Raw genomic sequence first — 23,902 nt, forward strand, 5'->3', positions numbered from 1 at the left:
AAGATCTAAATTGATATTTTGATTCTGATTCCTGAAGTTGTCAAGAAAATTATTTAATGGGCCTTATCGATAGAAGTTTTGGCAAAATATGAATGTAAATAATCCGCTATAACCTATATAAACTCTAAATTTTGTGCAGTTATCAGAACTACCCATACGGAATATCTAAAATGACTGATGTTTTTAATGAATGAATGAATTGGTTATATTTTCCATGCGTAATAGTCTGTTATTTTTGTAACAGAGAAAGAGAGATGTTAAGGCAGACCATTGTGTTTGAATGATGACACATTTGTATTCTATTGATACGGGGTTAGATTATTAGCTATTCTGCTGAGGTATATTTCCAGTCCCTCGACTTCATTAAAACTACCCATGGATAATTTCTTCCACGGTATTTTTTCAATTTTTGATTTTTGTAATCATTATATTATATCATTAAACACTGTGTAACCTACGCGGTTGATAGAACGTCTTCATGTTAATGAAGGAACAAATAAAATAAGCGTGACTTTGAAGTTGCCCATTTTCTTTCTTAATGCTAGTAAGCTCCATGTGTATAGTTCAGTAGAACTCCGTTTCTTAGAAATGCACTCACCTGCCAGTTAATATCCACCCCGGTCGCCTGATCTCACACATTTTTAAAAGCCCCTTCTCCATTATGTCTACATCAAGACGCATTAAGCCCCCACACACGACCTAAAACCATGGCAACTAATTAATCTGCAGTCTCTTCCTTCACTTGTTTTTCTTGCGTATCAAATGACCTTGTCGACCATCTTGTCTGATACACCGAATGTGTGCACTCACAACCGACAGGTAGCAGCACTGCGTCTGTCTATCGAAGAATGGATGACGGGACAAGCGATGAAAATAAAGATTTTATCTGCTCTTTAAAGATTATGAAGCATACGCTGCCTGGATACTGAAAGACTTCTGCAGGCTCTTGGAAGTTATATAACAAGAAACTAATTTAAGATTAATTAAATGAGTGGAATAGTCTTACTTCACTTGAGTATTTTCTATCGTTTCTGTATTACCTATTTGTTTTGGAGTAATTTGTTAGGTATATTACATATCTGTTATCGTAATGTAGTTAGAAGGCTTCCAGGCAATGCCCACTCATCCTTATGATAAGGCAGAATTAAGAGTGAAGTGATAAATTGTGAGAGTTGAATAACAGAAACGGAGGAATTTTGATTTGCTTGTTGATAAATGTTGAAATTATTATTTGGAAAGTTACGTAAGGAAATGGCTTGGAATGTTGAATTTGAGTTGCATGTCGTCTAAATAAAATTTAATATTTTTGTGCGTACCGTAAAGAAAACACTTCACAGTTACAAATATTAATTTTATAAACGCTGTTTGAGAAAACCATCCCTGTTTACAGTGAGAATAATAAAACAACTATAAATACAAAAGGTAGAACTATCGATTTTTAAAACAGGTTGTACGTACATAAGTTACCTTGGGCTTTAAAGCCAAAACTGCGCCCTCCCCAACTTTTACCGTTCACTAACTACAATCATCCTCTGTTCTCAGTCGAAGTGCGACCCTAAATGACAGCAGCAGCTGAAACGCCATTGCTACAAAACTAATGTATTCTTTCAGAATGGTTTTCCAGGGACGTAGAACAGTCTCCAGTAGGAGCTTTCAGTCTTTTCCAGACCTGGGGTCACATTCATCTTTTCTTATCGACTCACGGGTCACAAAGTCATGAGGTCATGTTGAAATTCACATATTAGGCTTAGTAAGTAATTTATTTAAAAAAAACAATCATTAGTGGGATATTTGGCATTGATTTTACTTAGGATTCTTAGACGACCCGTTCTTCAGTGCCTTGAGCATCTGCGGGTCCCAAATTTCGTTGGCTTTGACCTATTTGACAGTTGGTAGGACTCCTTGGACGAGTGATCAGCCCGTCGCTGTACGCAGGACAGCACAACACATAAAGACGCTTTGAGTGGGATTCGAACCCACGGTCCCAGCGACCAAGCGATACAAGGCCTACGCCTCAGACCGTAACACACTGGCTGCCCGTAAGCGGGCCGCGGGTTGGCAGCCCTGATCTTGATGTTTGCTGCCCGAGTCTGATTCTCGGTGAGTTTATGTTCCGCTCGTGTTGATGTCAAAATGTGCGTGGTTTGCACACTAAAGTCCCGCGTATAACATCGAGTCGCTCTTCACGGCACTGTTTGCAAAGAACACCCACTCCATCTCGTTTATAAAATAGCAACTGCGCAGTGACAAATGAAGACACAATTTCAGCAGACAGGTTTATCTCTATTTTCATAGAAGAAAAACAAGTGAGAGCGTGGGATGTAATTGGCTGCCATGGTTTTATGTGGAGCTTAATGTCTCTTGATGCAGATAGCGTGGGAGAGTCTTGGAAGAAAAAGTGTCCTAGATACATAATGTGTTGAGTTTGTGTCCACGAGTATCTTCGTTATTTTTCATCTAATTTGTGCAGATTATTAAAGTAATTGTCTTTATTATTGCATGGGGAATTGTTACGTACTGCGCTGTATTTTGTATTCATTAACAACAGTAAACAAAAACAGAGGAAAATGAATGGGAGGTAATTAGATTACCGAAGACAGGTTATGGTCCTGTTGTGTCCAGAATTCTAGTTGGAACTGTGGGGCCCTCGCTCTTATGCCCACACAAAACATGCCCCACTTATTATTATACACAATCTTAACCTTAATTTTCATCTAGTCCTCTTCGTTTTATATTATTATGCTTGTTTCCACGAAATGCATAAAATGTACGCATATGGGGTTGATAATGTGTCTGTCCGCATGATTCAACTTGAGAACAGAAAGACGGATTTAGATTACAATTTTATAGACGTTATGCCATTAGTATTTACCCTAAAATCATGATTTTTAAATTCCTAAAATCTATAATACCAGCATGGAGGACGAACCGACTTATGAGATGGTATCGACACTAGCTCCACGTGCTATAGAGCCAAAGAGTGAAGTATTTTTTAAGAAATACAAAACTTCGGTGTTGTTATTCTTTCTGTTTTGAAAATAAGAACATGGGGGGGGGGGGTCTTCATGAAAGAAAAAGTTTTGACTTGACTAGAATTTGAACACATTGCTTTATGCGTCTTAATTCAATACACTACCACATGGCTAACACTCATTGTCTTACATTCGTACGAATTTGCATTACTTAAAGAAGATTTTAAGACCACGTGATTTACGTAGTCGGAATCTGAAAGTTTTGTAAGAAAGATAATTGCAGTACCTTTTTAATAATTGTTCTTGAAAATGTTATTATATATTATTTTGTAGTTTTTAAAATGGGTTTGAGAATATCTTTATAAACGTTTTTAAAAAATATTCCTCTGTTAAGCATGTGCTTACAACTTACAATCTACAGCCAAAACCACAAACAAAATATAGACTTATTAACTCTTAGTGAACAAGCTTAAATGTAAATAATTCCCACTTTAGTATATAGGACCAGCAGCTCACACTTTTAGGTTAGATTTGAAGAATATACACAATAATGAAGACATAGGACATTCATAGTGGATACCAAGGATAAAATAAAGAAATGAGGACAAGAACACACTTGAACACCCTCGAATGACATTGCATATATCGATATATCGCTCATGTGAACAGGGGATTTATTTAAACAACCTTGATACAGACATACGCAATCCCATTTTCAAAACTATACACAATCACAACCACCCCCACACTAAATACACCACCCCCACTGTCCCCATCATCCTCCTACACTATATAAACCACCCTAACAAACACTCGTCACACACATTATAGCCCTGTAAAACCCACTACACTGCACGAGACACTTCGACATCTACAGGCTGTTAGCAAAGTGACTTCACTTTCATTACACCAAACAGTAATTTCTAACATGTATCATTACAGACATTCTACAAACAATAAAATAATCAACCATCCACTGCGTCCACCATTAACAGGGCCCATTCGACGCACTAGGTCGCTACGTAAATAAGAGTTGTAATTGTAGCGATATTATATCATCATTATCAGTTTTCGGGGTCTTGGTTTCCTGAGAGGTTATGAGTAGTGAGTGACCAGCCCACTGACTCTGCACAATTTCTACTCAATCACAATTTGACTGCCTGAGCCATCTAGTAGTGAATCAGGAGACTTGGGTGAGAAATGGTTGCTGAATTTTGCTTACGAAACATCTCGTGTCATGCTCGTAAGGTTCTTTTACATGTCGTAAATGTACCGCCGGCTTTACTTTCCCTACGAAGGATTTTTAACACCATTAAAAATCCATCGACCTCGGCCGGGATTGAACCCGCGAATCTTGGGTCCAATGGCGAGCATGCTAATCCACCGAAGGCGACAGCGAAATTATATCAGATTACGAATATATACAAGTTGTTATGAACGCTGTCAATTTTAACCACTTATGATAATCTAATCTTTCTTTCTTACAATTTTACGAACCAAATCCTGTGTTAAACTATTAATTAATGGCCGGGGTAAGAAAATGATATTATAATTGAGAACCATTAGAATGAAGCTGACTGCAAAGAAGACTTATGACCACATGATGGGTGTATGCACCTGAAATGTGTAGTCATTGGACGTTCAAGTGAGAGTGTGTAATTAAAAGCGTGAACCTTGTTGTGTAAATGATATGTAATTATTTATTATACTTTACAACATGACGCTACAATATAATTTAATATCTTAAAAACTGATTCAGCAAAGATCATTCTAAATTAAGAATTTTTAAATAACGCAGGTGTGAATTTCGGTAAGGATGATATTTATCCAGTCTTTTCATAGCTTATTAAAAACGCTGTCAATAATTTGCATTATACAACATCGAATGCGATAATAATTAGTGAATAATGAATTTGAATGTGCGGAGAAACGAAGCGGCTATAACCTAATTAATGTATTATCCCAACATTTTCCTTTGGGGACGCAGGCAAGTTACAAAAACCTCTGTCAGGTTAGCCGGCCTCCTAGCACGTATTTTGACTATGATTCCCAAATAAGGGGTACCAAACAGTCGACCGCGACTTTTAATTTTTTAATTTTATTTAGTGTTCTGTCTGACGACAGGTCCATATGAACAGGATCCTTCCATCCTTTTCTCGGACTGGGACCTGTTCATATACGTTCTTGGCAGATGATCCAGAAGTGGTTTGCCATTGCCTTCTTCTGTGTGTGAATGGAGTAATTGTTGGGATGCCACGGAGGAAAACTCCGTGTTGCCTAGACCACGGCCTTGCCCAACACAAGTTATAAATTCGGGCACCGCCGGGAATCGAACCCGAGACCCCAGGATTACAAGGCCAGCGTTCTAACCGCTAGACCACAGTGGCTGTTGACTTTTAATTACTTTCATGTTATTTACCTTAATCAGAATTATCACCATTGTCTTCTTCTGTCTTAGGCTCCAGACATGCATTCGATAGCTGTTTTGGCACAAATATCGACCGAGTTGTAAACGATCTTGTCTGAGACGTTTCTCGGCTGCGTATTGCCTTCCCTTAGGACACAACCGCCTCCTTCTGAATCCTTACTTATTCTCCATTTATTACAACTTTAGACCTAATATTTAATCCCAGTCGAAGCTATAACTCTATAAACTTTGCTACTGGAAAGACGACGTTAAAAAGCTGAAGAATGGATCGTCATACAAACTCTGTCAGAAGAATGTTCTTCGTTGTAAATGGAGTCGGGTTTCTTCCAAATTCAAAACCCCCGGAGCTTAAAACTAGCTGCACAATTCCACATCTATCACCAGCATCTAGAATGCGTGGAGTTTTACCTCCAGTTCCTGTTCACGCCTTAACAGCGTAGTAACCAAACTTCGTTACCGAGTACTGGCTTCCATCTCGGCCCGGAGACCAGCTATCCTGAATCACGATTTTCGTGGTTTTCATCAGTTCCTCCTGCCTACTTTCGAGGCAGTGTCTTAGATTTTCCATCCGCATAATTTCTAATCCATTCTTTGAACATTCGAAAAGCTCTATCTATATCTCGAGGTACTCACTGTGTGTGATTTTGTGTTTTTTCTTGAAATCTTGGACGCAGTCTTGAGATTTATTGAAGAGGAAATATTTATCCAACAGTTCTCCCCTCATACTCTGTTATGTATAAAAGGAAAAATAACAAATAATGCAATAAGTGAGAAAAAATAAATTAAATTCATTGATCTTCAATCCATTATAGATATAGTGATTGAAAAATAATCTCGCTGGTAACCTAATCTCAACTGCCTTACCGTAAATCAGCGAGATACAATCGGAACTGTTACTGAGAACATAACTGCTCGCACTCTTAACATCGAAAAAAGTAGAAAAATAAGGTATTAATAATAAATGGCGAAGTATCGGGACCTAATATTTTGGCCAGGAAGTTAGAGGACGGTTTGTTACCAAACTTCAAAAACCGCAACCAAATCGGTGGGTTCCAATGGACCGGGTCCCCTCGTGAAAGCCTCAAAATCTTATTCAGAACGGTCGATTACTGTTTCAGATTGTGAAACGTGGACCTCCCGAATATGAGTCAGGATGCGTACCAAAACATTAGGATTCTCCCAGGGTGTCTATTATAAATGGGCGTATCTGATATCATGGTATTTTGTTTTTAGTCGCTACGAGCACTTGGGAGAACTAGACGTAGATGGGAGGATAATATTAAAATAGATATTTAAGGCTTGGAATGGATTTAAATGGTTGAGAACAGGAACAATCTTAAAGCTTTTGTGAAAACGGTAAAGCACCATTGGTGTTTTATAAACGCCAGGATTTTTTACTGAAGAGCTGAGGAAATTTTAACTTCTCAAAGATCCATACCTCCCACCCCTCAGTGGTTTCTAGGATACAATCAGAATCTACCTAACAAGAATCACACATGTGACTCGTGCTGATAAATATTCAAACGATGTTCAATTCGCAACACTTGTCTTGCCGCTGGAGTACGATTGAGCTACGGACGTAACTCTGTTCGAGCAACCCCATTGGCATATATTGAAATATGCTACTCTCTGACAGAATGCGATTATGCAACCTTGATTATTATCACGTCCTCGTAATCTCATTAACTGTGCCGTCTGCCAATGTATCGAAGGCTGACGTCGACGAAAAACTGTAACATCAATTTGCATTTCTTTCTGTAGGTTTAATTTTATGTAAATGTGGATTGTAATCGAAGCGTAATTTTTCAACCCGTACAGACTTTTTCCTCGTGTTTTATTGTCAGCATAAATGTATTCCTTTTCCAGGCTCGCATATTCTGTTTTAAAGTGTACATTTCACACTACAGGAAGTTACGGAATTTTCCATATTGTTTCAAGTCTGAACTGTTTATTTTCCATACTCCGGTAAGTCGGCGCGCATCAGGTGATCGTGTAGCAAACGTACAGATGAACACGTATGAGAAATAAATGAATGCAGATTGGATCAAATTGAAACATTTTATTTTAAATATTGAGAAAGAGGAAATATGTTTCTGAAATTAAATGCAATACCATTATCCAGAGTTTACAGCACAAAAACGTTTTTCCTTACATATAAAACATTTCAAGCTACACGTTTTATAATTTTATGAAAAATTCGTATTTTTGACTTAGTTTATTCAGAAAAATCACACTTCATTTTTTATTACCGCAAAGTAGTTTGTTGTATTGTGTCAAGCCGGGTTAATTCTCAAATTAAAGTTGGTCCTAGGACAATATATGAGGTTGTGGTCTGCATTCAGTTGGACTCGTATCGGATAAATTAGAGGGCTTAATGAATATGGAAATAAACAGTCGAGTCCTATAAGTCCGAAGTATCCCTTGTCTAGCTGAGTGAGCGAGTATACTTTGAAATAATACTATTTATTGAGCGTAATTAATAAATTGTTAAGTATAAGGCAGACTTTATGCTGTAAGATTGGTACAAATTTATAAAAAAGTCTCCTATCATTCGCATAAAATTCCGTTTCCAAAATATATAATTATTTCAATCCAAATTCTGTTTTGCACTCGCATTGCCACGTTATTATTATTATTATTTAGGAAAGTTATTAATTTATGTTGTCAATACGTTATCATTTGTTAGTGATACGAATTGAGACTTTTCTGGCCGTTTTTCGGAATTTGATTTTGAATATTTGTGGTTGTTTAACGATAGAAATCGCATGTTTTCTTTGAGGTACGGAAATAATGAAGTTATCATTTTTAGTGTGAAGTAACTTATAGCTTACGTAAATGGAACGTAAAATTGTTTACCTCTTGTCATGTGTGTGTGTTATATTCGGCTTCAGGCCGTAGCCAATCAGAGATTGCTGTCGCAACAAACACACCTTAATCCGAGGTAAACTGTAAAGACGTGTGTTTTTATGGAAAATGTCGAGGTGTGCTTTTGAGGTTATGTTTGGAAAAGAAGGAATAACCAGTTTTTAACATCGCAGCGCGTGGACGTCGTGTCGTTGGCCATCGTAGTGCCACGGGCCATTGTTTTATCTCTCCCATTAGCAAACATGTATAATAAGTTACAACATGCATCGGGAATAAATCGTAGGACTCCGGGGAGGCTACCCGTCGTGTTGTATCCAGCACGTTGTCAAAGTGGAATAAATAGGCGGAAACACGGTACGCCTTCTCGTGGACACGAATTCATAATCCAAGCTAAATTGACACAATTATTAATGTTAGGTTCAAGTAAATTTTGTGTCCATTTCTGTGTTTACTCTGCGCCTTTAGAGGCTTTGTGGAATTTCTGCTGTTATTAGATATCGAAACAGTATATTCCAATTAGATGGGCCATACAGGGCTACCATGTTATTTGCAAAAGTACGTGAATTTTTATAAATTCATCGTTAAATTTTTCCATCAGCTTCAAAAAGTCCCAAACATAATTTTTCAGTCGAGTGATGACACACATCCACAATTTAATAGCGAAGGTGGTCTGTAAATAGCTGTTAATGTGTCCAAGACGTAGTCGGCATATAATAAAATATTTTGATCCGGTTTACAGGTTGATTTTAGGGCTAATAACGCCTAACCTTAATATAAATTATTGGAGGCGTCCTTACAATTGTTTAACTTCCACACATTAACAGTGCAAACATGGCGGTCGTCCGAAGTTACGAGGTGAGAAAAAAAACATTAAGGCTATTCAATTACGATGCACAGTTTCGTGAAATTACAGGCGTTAAAAATATATTACTTCTATAGTGCTGTAATTGAAGAAAAAATATAAAATAACGTCACAGACCTGGAAGGTTTTTAAAATTCGCGAGGTTTAAAGAGTCAGATGAATAAGAGGTATTTTGATTATTTTGAAAATCTTATATCCCCAAACGCTGTTTCCATGTTTAGTGTTGTGTAGATTACTGCGCGCTTACCGCTTAATTAATGACAATTTTATCCTCCTTATCGTGTTCGGTCGCACGCGTTGAATTATGGGTAACAATCAGTGCCTGTCACGTGTCAAATGTTTATTGACACTGATGGAATGAAAATAATGTTGTTTGGTGATTCGCTGGTTTAATTACAGTGTACTCAGTGTCGCACAATTCCGGGTTAGAAAAATACAGATGTTTGTAATCGTTCTAACAATGGCCACCGTATGTCGGGAAATATAACTCAGTATTGCTGTAATGTAAAGTACAATTATTCTGTTCATGCCAGTGCAATGGCTCAGAGAAATTATACCAGCATTGAGTAACCGTGCTTGTAAACATGTCACAAACCTCATGCTAGGAATTATGCATTTCATCCGAAATTTACAGTACAAATAATGTATTTCAAGTGAATTATTGTAGGTTGTGCTTGGTCGGATTTGATGTTCATTTATCTTATGAACCCTGTTCTCTGCGTAATCTACAATCCTGTGTGATTGCGTTTGGAATTGACACCTTCAAATTGTGTTTTACATCGACTTACACAGAAATGTATGTAAATTATATTTTATTTTGTATTAAAACTCAAAAATATCAAATTTACTTAATGTTTTATAGTATGGGCCCCCAATAATTTAATAAAAATCCATTGAGTATTTCTAAAGAAGAAATTTTCTGCGCGTTGCTCTAGTATCACTTAAATTTTCTCTTCATTATACAGTACAAATTAGAATAAGTCTCTGTCGTATGGAATAAGTTTACATGAACTGACTCTTATAAAATAGAAAATAGACAAAGAAAATTTGCCAGTTAGTGTCATCGTTAATATTTTTTGTTTTTAAGATTTCGTAGTTTATAAGACTCTATTCCAGACACAGTGCAGCTACTCTTCGAACTCCGAGGACTCATTTAGATCAATGCAATGAAAAATGTTTACTGTCAACTGGTTTCAAAATTGAGTTTCCATTAAACAACATAAGTCCCAAGTTAAGATTTTCAGTTTTTAAACTAGTGAAAATTTATTTTCATTCTTATTTCGTATCTGCATTTACACGTTTGTTGCAACATAGGAATATAACTACATTAATGTACGTAGTTTACTTAGACAGACATATGATAAAGAACATTGAACATGTATTGTTTTGCTTAAAAAATGTAGAATAGAAGATAGACGAAGACATGCAGATTGTCCCATAAGATGTAAACACACAACTCTTACACACGTCAACATTGTTTATACATCTTTTTAGGGACATTCTATATATTTTACCACTCATTTTCTTCTATACTAATGCTGCAGTGATTTTTGCCGCCACATGAGAGCAGATTTAACACGAGATGCCAATTTTGGACTGATGTCAGTTTTCCTAAAAATCTCACAATTTTGACGTTAAGAACAGTGCACGAGATGTGAGTGTGGTAGAAACTGATATGACCGCTGTTTCGTGTAAGTAATGGATATGTTACGCTTTTCTAGGACGAAACTTCTTTGTTCTGTTTATATCTGGGTCTCAGCTGGATGCGGAGCGGGTTGCATCGTGCGCCCGGCCATTAACATCAAAATTCTGCGTTTATTGCGAATTTGTGAGCTTTTAAATCGAGATAACTGTACAGCAGAATTCCGGCTGTGCTCTGCTTTATCATTTTATTGCATTCGTCTAGTAAAAGCGAGCGCAGTGAACAATAAGCGACAAGAAATTGATGACTGTTTTGTTTTCTATAGGATTAGGGCGTGGTATTTTATAATAAGACGAGTATTTTAAAGGCAAAACGTGTCCTGTATTCATTGTTCGAATTGTGGCCGACTTAATGATTTTCTTCTGTTTGTACCGAACTGATACATTCACATGTATTACGCATTGACCTTTCGCTGCGTCATGTTTCTTTTCAGAAAGATGGCTTGAGTGGGTATTTATTATAGATGATTTAGCTATCAATACGTTACGACCAATCACAGTTCCTGATTATATGTAATATTTATATATAACATTTCAGACACCATTTTCCCTTAAATTTGTATAATTTCGAAACGACTTATTTTACAGCGAATATTTTAATAAATTTCGCAGTAGTATGTGACGGAATTTATCTGTAAAAGGTATGCCTCGTGAAATAAAGTATTGTTAAAATCAGATTTGGAAAGCGTATCCTTTGTAGTACACTGAAATCCCAAAAGATGTTCTTGACACAGAATCACGGGTAATGATATCAACAAGTTATTTGTTGATAACCTTGATTCAAAGGAGATGTGGACTTACATTACCCTTTCTCGACGGGAGTAACAAACGCTAGAGTGGTCAATATTGTGATATTGCGATCCTAAGTTATTGTTAGGAGCCAACAGTTACCTCTCTTCCCATTTTTGTAACATTATGTTCTTTTGTGTACAGGCAGACATGGACAACTTCGTAACGTGTTCTTACCTCTCCCTAGAGCGTGAATAATAATAAGTCAGGATAACCAAATAACTATTTTGTTCAACCTACAAGTCAAAACAGATGGAACCATTCCAAAAAACAAACCAGATATTATAATCCGAAACAAAAATGGAACTTGCCTCTTAACTGATATAGCAATACCTACTGATAGGAATTTATTAGGAAGTAGAGAAGATCTTGAAATACAAGGACCTTCTCATTGAAATACAGAGAATATGGAACGTCCAAGCAAAAATAATCCCAATAATTACAGGAGCAACAGGAACTGTCTCCAAGTCACTCAGAAAATATTTGGCGAACGTTCCGGGCGAGCACGACATCAGGGAACTTCAGAAATCTGCCATTTTGGGAACTTCATACAGCATTCGAAAGACGCTGTCCTAAAATATGTAGTCATCTCTAACAGTAAAACTTTATAATACATGTAGCACATATTAAAAACAAAATGTATTCCGGAAACAGCTGCTGCAGTATGTACCTTAGGGACAAGGTCTGTCTGGGGTACATGGAAATAAATATCCTGTAAAACGGTGAATAGATGGGATAATAATAGTCATTATCAATATCAATAACTCTATAGAACGAAATCATTCTTGAGAAGCTGGCAGTCGTTCAGCTGGTTAAAATCTTAACCTTATATGGAACCCTAACCTTCATTACCGTTTACACAAGATTCGCCACTGGTCCCCTCCGGAGCCAGTTCATTGAGGTTTCTGACCATAATTCTAGAAATAGTGTTTACGTTGTTAAATATTCATAAAATGAATAAGAAATAAGATTTCTTTCTTCTGGGTTGTTGATCCGTGTAGACTGGCCGGTGTTTACCAACGTTTCAGAGGTCATACCGCCTCCATCATCAGGGCGATGAGTATGAAGATTTCTGTCTTCTGGGTTGTTGATCCGTGTAGTGTGGTAGATGTTTACCAACGTTTCAGAGGTCATACTGCCTCCGTCACCAGAGAATGAAGATTTCTGTCTTCTGGGTTGTTGCGCCGTGTAGTCTGGTCGATGTTAACCGACGTTTCAGAGGTCATACTGCATCCGTCATCAGAGTATGAAGATTTCTGTCTTCTGGGTTGTTGCGCTGTGTAGTCTGGTCGATGTTTACCAACGTTTCAGAGGTCATACTGCCTCCGTCACCAGAGTATGAAGATTTCTGTCTTCTGGGTTGTTGCGCCATGTAGTCTGGTCGATGTTAACCGACGTTTCAGAGGTCATACTGCATCCGTCATCAGAGTATGAAGATTTTTGTCTTCTGGGTTGTTGCGCTGTGTAGTCTGGTCGATGTTTACCAACGTTTCAGAGGTCATACTGCCTCCGTCACCAGAGTATGAAGAATTCTGTCTTCTGGGTTGTTGCGCCATGTAGTCTGGTCGATGTTAACCGACGTTTCAGAGGTCATACTGCATCCGTCATCAGAGTATGAAGATTTCTGTCTTCTGGGTTGTTGCGCTGTGTAGTCTGGTCGATGTTTACCAACGTTTCAGAGGTCATACTGCTTCCGTCATCAGGGCGATCTTCATATTCAAAGGGTGTGATCAAGTTCTTATCGCAGTTACATGCTTTCTCGTATACTGCTGGCAGCAGGACAATCACATCGTGCCCAGTCTCCATATAGAAGGCTGTGATTCGTATTGTAGTGAAAGCACGCTACAAGACTGACACGTGGCTTGCAGGGATTTGGAGTCTTGCCAGACCGCTACCAGTTATTCGCATCACGTGTCAATGTGCAGCTGGGATTCGCTACAGATATTGGAAGTTTACAGGACACCAACCCAGATCTGGAGAGGTGTGATTCGCTGAGATTATTTAACAACGTTTCGTGAATACGTTTTTAATCATTGGCCACTGAAATCTTTATTTTCACTTAAAATATGAATAGAGAGATTAGTTTATAATTTAGTATTTGAGAAAAATAGGAATGTTAGGTTGTAAAACAGCTTTTATAACATGTAAAAAGAAAGAAAATGTAATTTAATAGACTGGTTTTATGCTTTTATTCCGGTGTTTGAGTGAATTTGTTCTTTTGGATTTTTGTCCATCGTCTAAATTATAAAGTTATATAATTGCAGATTTTCGGAAGCTTGGTTTTGTTTCCGTCTTAAGGTAGAAAAGTGGGAAGAAGAACTAAGTCTTCTTGTTGAGTTACCTTTAGACGTAGACAATGTCTGCACACAAAATTATAGTCCTTGAAGTGAGGTGACTTCTTGTGATACCTACAACTAGTTACTCCGTAAAACCACGCGCTTCTGTTATTGTGTAAATAGTAAAATATATTAAAATAATTTGAACGTACAACGTCTGACTCTGAAATAGTCTAACCATGCTGGCGAAATCATGTTGCGAGGCGGATTTAATGACGATCTGTGTATAGAACATAAATACATAGACATACAGTTTATTTATTACCCTCTGCTCGAGAGTCGAACATCAGCAGATCTGTCGTAAAGTTTGATTGTTTCTCGTCACTTTGTACCGACCTGCACATGCGGCCAGATTGATTTAGATTCTGCAGTTACATGGAGCTTTTATGAGGCTGCTGCGCGCTCAAAATAATGGCGATTTTTAACCGTAAATAACGTCATACTCGTTTATGGGGCAGCGATAAACTCGCCCATGTTATTTTATATTGTGAGCTTTAATATCAAGAGGGCCTAGGAGTTGAGTCTTGTTGACGTCACATTCTGTAAAGTTTTTGAAGGGAAAAAAACATGGATAATATGAAGACGGAAATAACTATTCATCGTCTCGCCCAAGAACGACCTTCATACAAACAAAGAGTAGAAGCAATCACCTGTATCCTGTCGTGCGATTGGAGGGAGACCGAAACGCACATATGGACTTAGTGTTCATTCACAAAAAGTAGTACCATGGTTTCTATGTCATTTTTAGTCAACAGATTGTACAGACCATTGCATTACGTTTACTATGCTTTTTATTAATTTGTTAATCTGTCCCACGAATTAATTAAAGACCGGGTACAAAACACGTTATCAGTTGATGATGACACTGCGCATTAATACAAAAACTTGTGTACGCTATATAAACGCTGATCGCGTGCACTTTCATCTCTGTCAATCACGTGACGAGGCTACAGGAGAATTCTCCGCTCTTCTGTTTACATCGGGATCGTTCATGGGCAGGACAGGGTATAAACCGAAGAGATAAAAGAAATGACACAAACTGATAAAAACGTCGAAGGGAATTGTCCATAAATACATAGAAAAAACAGAAAAAAAAAGTCGGTCACCCGCGTTGTCTAGGGCGTGGGAATTGATCGCCCGGATCCTGAGTTCGAATACCACTCAAGGCATGGGTGTTTGTCCGTGTATCTCTGTGTTGTGCTGTCCTGTACAGCTAGAGGCCTTGCGTCGGACTGATAACTTATCCGATTAGTCCTATTAATATCGCAATAGATTATGTGAGGAGGCCAATGTCCTTCAAGGACTACGAAATAAAAGTTGAATAAGAGACGACTGTAAGCAACAGTTGAGGAAACGGAGAGTGGAGGGGACAGCCGACGAACAAGTTTTAGGGAGGCATCTCCAGCTGTGTACAGAATTTCTACGTGATTACGGACCCGTCCCGTTTAAATTACCAATTTCTGGACATGTTTGTAATTCTCCGTTTTAGAGATAGTCTGTATTAACAGAGGTCCTCCTGTCAGTCAGTCTCTCTCCACGTGCGACAACGCAGCTCGGCGGATCGCGTGGGCGTTTATCATGTCATAAAGTTTGAGAACTCTGAGTAATTCACAATCTCACTCACCCTCCACAGGTTTCTGAGCCGTCATCCGAGTGGGTTATTCGTCTCCATTGACGAAGCCCTGCGTTGTTACGAGTAATTTACACAGCAGTGCGTTGTGCCTGGGAAAGGGGAAATGAGCTCTAGACTAGTAAGATGTCGGGTTTTGTGATGGACTGGCAGGTGACTCGAACCTGTGTCCCTTCATAAATCATTTAGTTTAGCCGAGTTATCCGTGTCAGTCTGACGCCAGGTTTCTGCGGACCACAGCCTAATATAATAATTTTCTCCCCCTGAAATTTCTTTCTAATTCTTAGTACAATATGCAGAAAAATTCTTTAAACTTGAACATTTTCTGTGCTGTTACTATCGTATACGTCTCTAAAGCCTTTGTAAAAACATTTCACGACGGTGAGTCTGAAGATGGCTGGCTTCTGGGTTGTTACGCCATGTAGACTGGTAGACGTTTACCGACGTTTCAGAGGTACTTGCTGCCTTCATCATCAGGGCGATGGACCTCTAAGACGCCGATAATCTTCTACTAGACTGTACGGCTTAAGAATCTGAAATCTCAAAATGTATCTGAATCTTAACGAGGTAAGATATTAATTTCACGTAGATCGGTTGTGCTTGAGAAGGTTATAAGAATTTTCCTGCCTTTTACAGAACCCATAGATTTATTTCCGTGTTTATAACAGCCACACACCGAGGAGTCCTGAGCCAGGAATGGATTTGTGACATTGGAATAATAAAGAGTGACAGACTGCATAATGAATGATGGGGTACACACCGAATGAAATGAATCAGGAACCAAGTACGACCTTTGAAGAGACTGTTGGACAACTGAGACGAACAAAAACGTGGTCCAACACTTTGACACTTCGCTGATGATGAATAATAGAACAGCCTTCAACCCGACGTAGAAACCAACAGTTTCGCTGAGCGACTTTGTGGAAAAGGTGTTTACTGGGGCTCGCCCTAGGCTACTTAAATTCAATACACAACTTCACAAACTGTTCTATAGGATTCATTTTAATAATATCGTTCTCTCTATACCTCAGGCATTTAAACAGCTAAATTTCCTCTTACGTATTCTACAAGGTGAATATTAAATGCCACAGAATTTTTATGTTTGCAGTAACCTCATAATCTGTTTAAGTCTCTTGTGTTATTTTGTCCTGTGTTTGTATCCAGCCTTTGTAAAACCATTGTAATGGAGTACAGTCATGTTTAGAAATGAATCTATGGAATAAGGTATAGGATGAAGGAAGGAAAAGAGAGAATCGGACGAACAAGGAACACATTTTTGAACATAATATGGAGAAATAAACACATGAAAAAATACGTTTCAGTAATTTCAGACGTACTTATATGCAGGTTGAAACATTTGACAATTTTTAGTTTACAAAGTTTAACAATCTTATCTTAAAAGTGATAAAAGTAAAACAGATTTCATTTTGATCATTTTTATTATAACACGAATCGATCTGAACGACAGATTCGTGTCTAAAGAAACTGTTTGATGGTGCAGTGTGTACTGTTATTTTGCTCCATCTCAAATTTCGCATACCCGACATGTTCAGAAATTTGAAATTTAAAGTGCGTCGGTGTTGACGCGGAATTGCATGGCATGATCATCATGCGATGTTTAACGAGAGTCAGACAGCTGGTTAAAAAGCAGACACAGCCGCACTCTGACAGCAGGCTGTCTTACAAAAGCAGCCTGACATCCTTTGTTGCAGGTAGCGTTAGCAGGGGATGTATGCAGCCTGTTAAACACGCACCGCTAAACCTACTGCACGGCGTAATCAGCTCATTTAATGCCAGTCTCTGTAATCGAAATTATACAGCAAGGAACTCGGCGAGAAAGAGATTCCCTCGCTCTGCATCGCGTTCTGCAAGTGCTGGGTGGATTTAAGAGGAATTGGTGTGTTTGAAGGTTGTTCTGAACACCACCTTGTTAAATTGTAGAATAACTTAAATTACAGCTATATATAACGCTGGCCTTGTAATCCTGGGGGTCTCGGGTTCGATTCCCGGCGGTGCCCGAATTTATAACTTGTGTTGGGCAAGGCAACACGGAGTTTTCCTCCGTGGCATCCCAACAATTACTCCATTCACACACAGAAGAAGGCAATGGCAAACCATTTCTGGATCATCTGTCAAGAACGTATATGAACAGGTCCCAGTCCGAGAAAAGGATGGAAGGATCCTGTTCATATGGACCTGTCGTCAGACAGAACACTAAATAATATTAAGATGAGGTGATCTAGCGGTTAGAACGCTGGCCTTGTAATCTTGGGGTCTCGGGTTCGATTCCCGGCAGTGCCCGAATTTATAACTTGTGTTGGGCAAGGCCGTGGTCTAGGCAACACGGAGTTTTCCTCCGTGGTATCCCAACAATTACTCCATTCACACACAGAAGAAGGCAATGGTAAACCACTTCTGCATCATCTGCCAAGAACGTATATGAATAGGTCCCAGTCCGAGAAAAGGATGGAGGGATCCTGTTCATATGGACCTGTCATCAGACAGAACACTAAATAAATAATATAATCAGTGGTACGCATTAAATGTGTTTGAATCTATAATATTATTTCAAGCCTTTAGAGAATAGATAATTTAAGTAAATTAAAATATATTTAAACGAAGTCTAGTTTGTCCATGCAAACATCTGGCTGATGCATTTGGTATTCGGAATGGTCTGAAACGAGGAGATGCGTTATCGCCATTGGTAACTTACGTCGGAAAAAAAAAACTACAGAAAAGTCGGTAATAAATATGATTTGGTAAGAATTATCTATTTATTTAAATAAATAGATAGTAAAAATTAGTATAATTGCAGTTCCGACTGAGCTAATTGTTATGTCTGAGGAGGATATGTGGACCTAAGACGAATGGATAAAGTTGCGTATTGAGGAGAATCATAATTTGAAAGCAAATTAATGAGGTGGATAAGATATGTGGGGCACGTGGAGCACATGGAGGTGGTGAGAAATGACTACAATATTTTTGGTTGGTGATTGTAATGGAAAGAATCTACTCGGAATAGCTGGAAGTAGATATGAAGATAATATTAAAATTAATCTCAAGGAAATAGTTTTGGAGAACCCGGACTGAATATATCTGTCTCAGGACAGAGACAGAGTGACAGGTGGCAGGCTCTTGTGAACACGGTAATGAACATCTGCTTCCATAAATGGCGGAGAATTTATTGAATATCTGGGCGTGCCATCAGCTTGTCGAAAAAGACAATGGTTTATGAAGTTTTGGAGTTAGTTTAATCCTGACGAGCAATTTAACGTCGGGTGGGGTGTGTGATAGAATTTTAGCGAAACGTATGAGAATAGGATTTGAGAACGATGTCATCAGTCAAAGTTTGTAATAACGGAAACCGAAGATAAGCCACTCTGCATACAGTGAATTTTGCGACCACATGGGACTGGTCTGTTCTGTCGAATTATGGTGCCCATGGTAACTCCATCTTTTCGCATGTGTATGATTGATTACGATGATTACAGTAAAAATTTAGCTACACATGAAGAAAATATTTCGCTATAACATCATGTGCTTACTTTTCATACGTACGGTGAGTTGGCAGAAGTGATCTGATCTGTTATCACTTCTCCATAGAGTTAACTTAATGAACGAACACATTGCAAAAAAAAAGATTTATAAAAAAAGCAAATTCGAAATGGCACTATTCAGTTTTAAATACAATTTTAATGTACTGTGCATGTTTGAAATATGTTAAAGCTTTAATTATGGGGTGAGTATAACATTTATTTACTGAATTTTTTCTCGATTAAGAAGAAATTATTGCAAGGCTGGAAAGAGGTCAGCGGCTATATGAAAATATGTGAATTTTAATTTTTCAATACAGAAGGTTCTGTTCATTAAATTAAGAGAAAGTTTCAGAACCATTTTCTTTTCTTAAGACCTCTTCAGGACTTAAATATTAATTATAGAGTATTTGTGTATTATATAAATGGTAATATAGTTTTATATGCAGAATGTAACCGAACGTTGGGGTTGAGTGGTTTTAAACGTTCTCTTCAGGAAAATGCCACGGCCGATTCCATCTACATCCATTTCAATTTATTATGCACTATCTTCTTCTCATTTTACGTTATATGGTATAAGCTATTGGATGCGTCTTTAAATAAACTATATAAAATATAAAATTAAAGCATGGACCAGAAGTTCTTGAACAAATTGAAGACGCTATTAAAAAGTTACTATGGATGGAAACAAATGTGACTTAATTTGTTACATAGGCAGATATGTAAAGTGTGTGCATCTAATAATACAAATAAAATGAGTTCGCGTTTACCGTTCGTTTTTTATTAAAACTTTATTTTGTTCAAGGACTCTGACTCATTATGTATTTTTATGTGTGTATATAGCTCTAAAGGAAGAAAGTGGAATGAGATCATGATAAAATTCAGAATATAATACGAATAAATTGCCTGGGCTAACATGCAAACGAAACTAAGAACGAAATGAAGTTCTTGAAGGATCCACCAAAAAAATATGTAACAGAAAAAAGTTTAACAGCGGGAAATATCTGTGTAAAAAAAGTTCGGAAACTTTTGAGGGGCACGTGACTACAAAGAAAAAAGATAAAAACCGACCGACGGCTCGCGAGGTGCGCCATGTCAGATAAAAAGACGGAGATTGGCACATGATAGAAGTTGGCGCTGGTGTCGTACAGACAGTTGTGCTGGGCGGGATGCAGTGAAATCGGGGATGAAGAATAGAATGGAGGAAAATGGAAGAAAATAAAGAGCAAAAGGGGAAAGCAGAATAAAGAAAGGAACGAAGAAAATAAAAGGAAGAGATAAGGAAAAAGAAAGTTATTACTAAAAGTGTTTGTATTTTGTGAAAATAAAATCAGTACATGACATAAAAGAAAAACAAGAATAGGTAACAAGCAGAGGAGGAAGATAAACTTTGAGAAGAAATAATGACGGAGGCTGGAAGGATAAGGAGAGAAGTTTAGAAACGAAAGATTCTTTTGATATAAGAATAATGACCTAAGAGTAGGTGAAGGGGCATGCGTAAATAAAGAAATAGAACTGGAGAAACAAAAGAGAACATACGATACTTATAATGACTGAGCAGAATTGAAGAGAGGAAAAAGAAATGGCGAAGAGAAAAGAAGAGAAGGAAATATATGATGAAGTGAAGAACCATGTTCTTGTGTGTTACGTTCAACGCGATCATTAATCAAACTGTTCACAAGTTTAATTTTTGTTGCCGTAGCAAAAACAACATTGGAAACAGTTGACAGAACAAGGAGTGACAAATGAATTTAGAAGAAAAAGTTGTAGGCCTTACGTGAAGAACGGGGTTCACGAACGGTACCTTTCTCTTCGCGAGCTTTGAAACAGTGGTGATTACTACGCCATTTTACGTCTTGAGAATCAGTAACGGTCAGCCACTGGCCTCAGATCCTGAGTCCGATGAATCAGTTACCCATCATAACACTCTTAACTCTTTAATGTCCAGAGGCAGTAATGACCCAAGTGCTTCAACAGTTAATGACTGAATTTTGATTTATGTGTTCTATGTGAGCCTCACAGTAAACAGCAATAATATCTTTAAACAGCATCAACCAGTTAATTTTTATAATGGTGAATGTTTTGTTTTCTTTGTGGTTCGGGCTAAATTCTTAAATATTATTTATACGAGCTTCGGCTTCAAAGAGTAAATATTATCTTACAGTCTACGCATAGATTTTCCAAATCGTGTCTTTTCCTCAGGATTTACGATATAAATGTTTTACGCTTTTCTCATCACCCTTTCGAGCTTCATGTCCTTCCAATCACATTCTCCTAATTATTGTCACTAATAACGTTTAGTGATAGTAAAATTTATGTATGTCCTCACTATATGATGTTTCTCCAGCCTTAAATTTGCCTCAGGGATTCGGTACAAACTGTATTGTCATCAGCAAAAATCCACAAAATTAAGCATTTAGGATTACATCCTATAATTTTTATGTATACAATAATGGCTGTGCCACAGATCTTATTTTTTTAATTTAACAACGCTTTTGCAACTGCATGAGTTAAACAACGCCGAATGGAAAGGTTACAGTTATGACAAATTTTCAATGTTGAATTAACATGTCGCTTTCTGTTTTAAGATACTTTGGGATATTTTCCTGCCGAGAACACGTCTGTACTGTAGTAACTCTCTGGGTCTGCATTCAGTGTGTACTCGGAACCAGTCTGGGCTAAGCTGCCGGCTATAGGGCTAATCGCTGACATTTTACGTTTTCTTTGCAATCAAATATCGGGGCAATACTTCATCATTCCAAATACGTACCTTACCTAATTTACGAAGTTGTCCATCTGCGGTTTGACGCCGTTTTAGACTCGTAGATAGATAAAGACGTCTCGGAGAAACACATTGTTTCCATATTAAACCTGAATTCGGTGACCATGTTTCTCCGAAACGTGAGTACCTACGACCTAGGCTACACAGCACAACATAGTCCTCACCACCGTAAGAACCTAAAATCTCAGTACTTATTTACCAGTTATAGCCAACTTGGCAGAGGTCGCGCGAGAAGTGCTGTCACTTGCGCAAAGGACAGGTTTTGGTCGTATGAGATGGACTCGTCCGAATCACGCGCTAGAGGGGTGTCAGCTTCAGTTGGATTGTAGCTCTAGCTGTGTTTAGTTCGGCGCGTCACCGCAGCTGAGGCTGTGCGACCCCCACTACTACTGAACTCCCCTCTCTCGGCTTACGCATCGCGCATTTAGGTGCCACGACTACTCGCGCGACCTCTATCTAATTTGACTCCCTAAAGTACGAAGCCGAAAGAGCGTCGTTAAATAACCGAGACAGGCACTAGGGATATCTCGAGCGCTAACCATTCAGTCTCGACGGTGACCTATAGGCCGGTAGTATTTATTGGTTCTATTTCTTGTTCCAGACCCTGCCTCGAGGCATACTGGACAAAGAGGCCTTGCAGGTAGCCGTAGTCGGGCTGCAGGGGTAAGTACAGTACTCTGATTTGTGTGGGTAAAGCAGCTGTTGCAATATCGTCAGGGTTGCGCAGAGGAGCTGAGGGCAGGAGACTTTCTCACAGTTTGACCATGCTGCACTATCTTCCTGAACTCGAGGATTCAGATTGCCGAGTTTGGTTCAGATCGATGTATCCGTTCTCGAGCTATAAGCGAACAAACAAATAAACGCACAAAAATGCCCACGATTTAAACTTTATGTATAAGATTTTCCATTTAATATCATTTGATATCTCTGTATATTTCCGGACCTACTACAGTAGAGGAAAACAACATAAGTCCATAAAACAACTTTTAGCTTTGCTTATAATTCTGAATGCAAGCGTTGCTAGTGAATTACAACAGTATAAAAGTGAGATACTTGCCAATTATTTTTGGGGGGAAATAAATAGCTTGTTTGCTGGATTTTGTTTTAGTTTTTTCGGAAATGAGTTTTGTGGACTCATGTTATTTTGCAAATCACCGATTCAATTACTTTATCTTGTTGCCAAATATTTTAAATTTCTACTAGTATCATTCAGAGTCAGTGGGCTGGTCACTCGCTACTCATAACTGCACATTTCAAAGACAAGGAAAACTCCGAAAAGGAGACGGCGAAAACCCACAAACCGAGTTGTAGAACCAATAAATAACAATAATATACTACTATTATTATTTTTATTTAAATCATTGTCTCCCTATTGTCTTCCTCATGCACTGTCTTTCGACGGTTGCAGGATTACCCTAAGCGGTTTCTATAATGCATAAAAGGATCCACTCTCAAAATTCTTTTGTCATTATTCAGCAATGCGGAGAAAAATAACTGGAAAAATGCCTTTTTAAGAAAGATACCTTTTTAAAATTCGGATTTACTTCAGCCTTACTTTCGCACAGTTTACTAAATTTAATGTGTCAGTTAAGAAATTGATGTACAAAGACGTGTTATACAAGACCGTATAACTTATTTTAAACAACGGTAATCCATGTTCACCGACACGGTGGTCTAGCGGATCGAACGCTGGCCTTGTAATCCTGGGGTCTCGGGTTCGATTCCCGGCGGTGCCCGAATTTATAACTTGTGTTTGGCAAGGCCGTGGTCTAGGCAACACGGAGTTTTCCTCCGGGGGCTTCCCCGGTTTCTCCGTGGCATCCCAACAATTACTCCATTCACACACAGAAGAAGGCAATGGCAAACCACTTCTGGATCATCTGCCAAGAACGTATATGAACAGGTCCCAGTCCGAGAAAAGGATGGAAGGATCCTGTTCATATGGTCCTGTCGTCAGACAGAACACTAAATAAATAAATAATCCATGTTCATAGTTTATCATGC

General features: G+C 38.2%; 1 protein-coding gene across 7 annotated transcripts in view; it reads left to right on the forward strand.

Moving 5' to 3' along the window:
* The window catches only part of SPR (G protein-coupled sex peptide receptor), a 619,021-nt gene that overhangs the window by 107,413 nt on the left and 487,706 nt on the right, over positions 1 to 23,902 (forward strand). For all 7 annotated transcript variants that reach the window (XR_015536569.1, XR_015536568.1, XM_087353881.1 and 4 more), the window contains exon 3: positions 22,500 to 22,561. Coding sequence is in view for 5 of the 7 variants with exons in the window: in XM_087353881.1 (XP_087210007.1) it covers positions 22,500 to 22,561 (62 nt within the window). In the remaining 2 variants the exon portion in view is untranslated. The remainder of the gene's footprint in view (positions 1 to 22,499; positions 22,562 to 23,902) is intronic.

This window comes from Zootermopsis nevadensis, unplaced genomic scaffold, assembly GCF_977971745.1.
Source record: "Zootermopsis nevadensis isolate Lab colony 2312 unplaced genomic scaffold, Znev_1.0 Znev_ptg000022l, whole genome shotgun sequence".
Classification (NCBI taxonomy): domain Eukaryota; kingdom Metazoa; phylum Arthropoda; class Insecta; order Blattodea; family Termopsidae; genus Zootermopsis; species Zootermopsis nevadensis.